Source organism: Larimichthys crocea, unplaced genomic scaffold, assembly GCF_000972845.2.
Source record: "Larimichthys crocea isolate SSNF unplaced genomic scaffold, L_crocea_2.0 scaffold637, whole genome shotgun sequence".
NCBI lineage: Eukaryota > Metazoa > Chordata > Actinopteri > Sciaenidae > Larimichthys > Larimichthys crocea.
Genome location: NW_020858383.1, coordinates 9,598 through 13,765, shown reverse-complemented (window position 1 = coordinate 13,765; position 4,168 = coordinate 9,598). Strand labels below are relative to the sequence as shown.

At 39.3% G+C, this 4,168-nt stretch overlaps 1 protein-coding gene across 1 annotated transcript; it reads left to right on the top strand.

The window, feature by feature from the left end:
* Positions 1-863: 863 nt before the first annotated feature.
* LOC104940076 (low choriolytic enzyme) lies at positions 864-3,520 on the top strand. Its single transcript, XM_027276849.1, has 8 exons — positions 864-1,011; positions 1,179-1,197; positions 1,316-1,378; positions 1,547-1,693; positions 1,782-1,899; positions 2,831-3,009; positions 3,114-3,195; positions 3,294-3,520. Exons 1-8 carry the CDS (start codon positions 955-957, stop codon positions 3,433-3,435), a joined length of 807 nt encoding a protein of 268 aa, XP_027132650.1. The 5' UTR covers positions 864-954; the 3' UTR covers positions 3,436-3,520.
* The last annotated feature ends 648 nt before the right edge of the window (positions 3,521-4,168 follow it).

Genomic DNA, 4,168 nt, shown 5'->3' with positions numbered 1-4,168 from the left:
TTCTGATACTAATAGTTAAATAAGTTGCACTTACTCGAACAAGATTTTGGAGGTAAAACGAATCTACAGAGGCAACAAATAACCACATCTTCACAGTATTAAAACTCCAAGATGTTAATCAGTGTAGGATTCACTTGTTTCTCCCTCTCCAGCCACTCATTACACAGTTCTCAGGGCATAGTTTGATCAAATGTAATTGTTCTTATTCTGAAAACCTCAAGAGATTTGTTTGAGGTTTCCAACTATCAGTTATTTTTATTACAGATTCATTTTAGGATTATTATCTTGACTCGTCTCATAAAATTTAAGAAAATACAAATATATCCAAAAAAAACACAAATATATCCATTGTAGTGGGATATATGACAAAGAAAAGCAGCAAATACTCACATTTGAGAAGCTGGAACTAGGAAATATCTGGCATTTTTATTTAATAAAAACATCATTGTTTCATCGCTTCTTCTTCTTTAGTACTGAAATAGTCCTTTAATTTGTCTTTTTTTTTTTTTTTTTAAACCAGGTTTAAAAGCTACATCACCACTTCACCTCAATCCCTGTAAATCCTGGATAGGAACATGTAACAGGCATTGTTTGTTTCAAATGGTGTGTCCGTTATTTTTAGGATAAGACTTTAGGACAGACCCAGATCTTATGAGCAAACCTCCTGCTGATTAAAAAGGCCAATCTGAAATATGATGCTCAGTGAGCCGCCAGCAGCCCGTGGTCACTGTAATCTCCACAGAATAAGATGCATGGTGACAGAGGGCCAGGGTGGGCCAGGGCACTCCCACCAGCTGTGTGTCTAAAACAATCTCTGTACACAGACACACCCTGACAGCCTGCATATAAACTCAGCCTTGACTGGACTTCAGCCTCAGTCCTCTGAGACCAGCAAAGTTTCTGAAGTGGCATTTTAAGCATCGGCACCTTCAGACAAAAACGGACCTAAGAACAATGGTTTCTCTTCTTCTGCTGCTGCTCCTGGGCCTCTGTGCCGCCCACCAAGGCAATGTATGAAATGACTGACTAAATATAATGTAGAACAGCTTGCATGCACTGTAAGAAACAAATAACACATTCTCCACATCATCACTGTCTGTCTTTGTCAAGATCATTGCATTTTAAGTAGTGTAAAATGAAGAAAGTGTTTTATTTGTTTTCCTTTTTTTTAACCACAGGATCATGGTGCTGAGAATGGTAAGTGAACAAATCTAAGTGTATCTATTTGCAGCCGTGTCTAACAGGCCAAATCTGTGAGATATAACAGTGTGTGAAAACAGAGTGGTATGATGTCTGCTTTGCTTTCGTCGATTAGAGATCATAGTGGATAAATCTGGCAAGGAGGACATAAGCACGACTATTCTGAGGATGAACAATGGTGAGTATTCAATCATGATATTACAAGAGGACTGAGGGAACATTAGTTTCTCACATTATTAATGCATTTCTATATTCAATTAGAGACACCATATACAGTGGAACATACAAGAAAGTGACTCGTGTCCTCACGGTTAGATTAAAATGCATAACTCTTTTCTTCTAAAAGGATCTGATGAGCTTCTGCTGGATGGAGACGTGTTGATTCCCAGAACCAGGAATGCTATGAAGTGCTTTAGGGAACCACGTGCGTGTCTGTGGCCAAAGTCTGCTAACGGGAATGTGGAGATCCCTTTCCTTATAAGCGAAAAATATGGTAGGTTGGAACTGGATTCTGTATATTACACATGTCTCTTTGACATCCATGATGTTACTGATGAAGTGACTTTTATCCACGATTGCAGACCGGGCCGAGAGGAATACCATTTTAACTGCCATGAAGGACTTTGCATCCAAAACCTGCATTCGCTTCATTCCACGTACAACTCAGAGGAGGCACATAAGCATTGAACCAAGATTAGGGTGAGTCTATAACTAAAGCACTCCTGCATGTAAAGTACTGAAGTTTAAGTAGTGTACATAAAAGTGGTGGGCCAGTCAGGATAAGTCATCTGTTAAGGGAAAAGTGAACTGTAAAAATATACTATGATCTGCACTTTATACATTAGGCACAATGTGGTTCATACAATAATTTGGAACAACTTGTGTATCAAGTTGATCTACTATTGTTTTATTTCACTTGAGCTTATGCACCAGGTGGATCAGGTGCTGCACTTGTTCCAGTTTAAGCCACTAAATGTTAGAAGTTAAGATGTCCTAACTTTTTCAACACAAAGTTTCTGACACACCCATCAGATGCACTTGGATTACTGAACAGGCCTACAAGGCACTGAAACCAAATCCACTCTCTGTTTTTGATGATTTTTTCTTCATATGAGCGACAGTAACATTAATAAAGCTACTTTAATTAGTTTGCCAGCAGAACAGCTGTGCATCTCAGTGTTTCTTTGGCAGATTCTTATTATATTCTGAGCAGTGTGATTTAGTATTTAGTAAATCTGTGCAGAGGAGTGTGAGTACAAAAAGACACAGAAGGACCACGACGAGATGAGCACAAATATCTGCAAAACCACTAAAAACTGGTAAAGAAACGCAGAGAAAGAACACAAAGTGACTCAAATGAGGCAGCAGTGTCGTTTATAATCATTTGGAAATGTTAGTCTGGGGGTCTCGCTTCTACAGAGGAGGCCTTGGGGCTTCTTGCATGTCTGTGCCCATGCACATAGGTTAAAGTGGCAACATGCATCTTGTTTTTAACTACAGCAGGGAAAGCTAATTAGTTAAACAGATACACACAGGTTTGCCAATAATGTAAATTCAATGAATTTGTCGATCAACTGTCAAGTTCCATGTTGCATATTAATGATCGCTGTCTCTCTTTTGTTACTGTTAGCTGTTTCTCTTTACTCGGATATGTTGGAGGCAGGCAGGTGGTTTCACTGCAGAAGTTTGGCTGTGTAACTCATGGTATCACCCAGCACGAGCTGCTCCACTCAATGGGTTTCTACCACGAACAAAGCCGGAGTGACCGTGACCAGTATGTCAGAATCAACTGGGACAACATCCGTACATGTAAGAATCTGTGTCAGTGTCGTTTATGACTCATTGATTCAGACTGACACATTACTTAATCTGTTAGCTATTGAATTCAATAATTCATTCTTTTTTGTCAACAGCTTATCTCAGCAACTTCAAAAAAGAGGACACAAATAATCTCAACACTCCATATGACTACTCCTCTATAATGCACTATGGAAGGTAAGAAAAACATTACATTCAATTAAATAAGCTAATGTTGAATTTAACTGTATTCTAAAAACTAATTTATGAATTCTAATTTTTCTCCAAATCTGAAGAACTGCCTTTGGAAAGCATGGATCGGAAACCATAACTCCATTCCCCGACCCCTCGGTTCCCATCGGGCAAAGAGACCGCCTGTCCGACTTCGACATCCTCAAGATCAACAAGCTTTACAAGTGCTGGAATTATCTCTGGTAGAGGATCACTGCAACATTGTTTGATTCTGACATGGTGCTTGACATTTGTGTGACATCAACATAATAAGACTATTGATTTCATCATTCTTTTGTGACCGGTGATTTATGGAAAAAAGCCACATCAAACCATTTTAGAACAGAACCTGGGTTACAAAGGTAGGTAGCATCTAACAAAAGACCCCTTGGATTCTGGGAAGTGCCGACCCATAACAGGGGCTACAAGGTAATATTTCATGGGCTGGTTCAGTTTTCACCATTCTTCTTTAAACACCGTGACTGTCTTTACCGATGCAGCTGTCAGTGTCTGAAGATCTGTCCTTCTCAGTGTGTTCATCTTCATTTCTGTAATCTTCACCGTCTGTATCTCCATCACCATTACTCTCAATGTCAGCTTGTTCTGCACTGGAATTCTCAGGAATAGAGTCCCATGTTTCTTTGTGTTTTTCCGTTGTCGTTTTTGGTCATTAAGATCTTTTGCACCCTCACCTGCCTGCAATTGGGTCCTTTCCTGAACACCACCCACTCCCACGTGACAGATTTGAATCAAAACAATTACACAGTTGGAATAGGGACCAAGTTAGAATGTAGGTGGTGAAGAAGATATACTTTATTAATCCCACGTACGGAGAAATTCTTTTTACACTCTATTTTTATTTACATGCATTTTAACCCAGATACACACACATGTAGTACAAGGCATAGACATGCAATTTTGGAGAGAGATGGTGGAGTGA

Excerpts from the sequence above, each read along its gene's own strand:
- LOC104940076 (XM_027276849.1), top strand. The coding sequence starts at position 955 with ATGGTTTCTCTTCTTCTGCTGCTGCTCCTGGGCCTCTGTGCCGCCCAC. Across the intron at positions 1,694-1,781 it reads CCTTATAAGCGAAAAATATG|ACCGGGCCGAGAGGAATACC; the intron begins GTAGGTTGGAAC and ends CCACGATTGCAG. Across the intron at positions 1,900-2,830 it reads AGCATTGAACCAAGATTAGG|CTGTTTCTCTTTACTCGGAT; the intron begins GTGAGTCTATAA and ends TGTTACTGTTAG.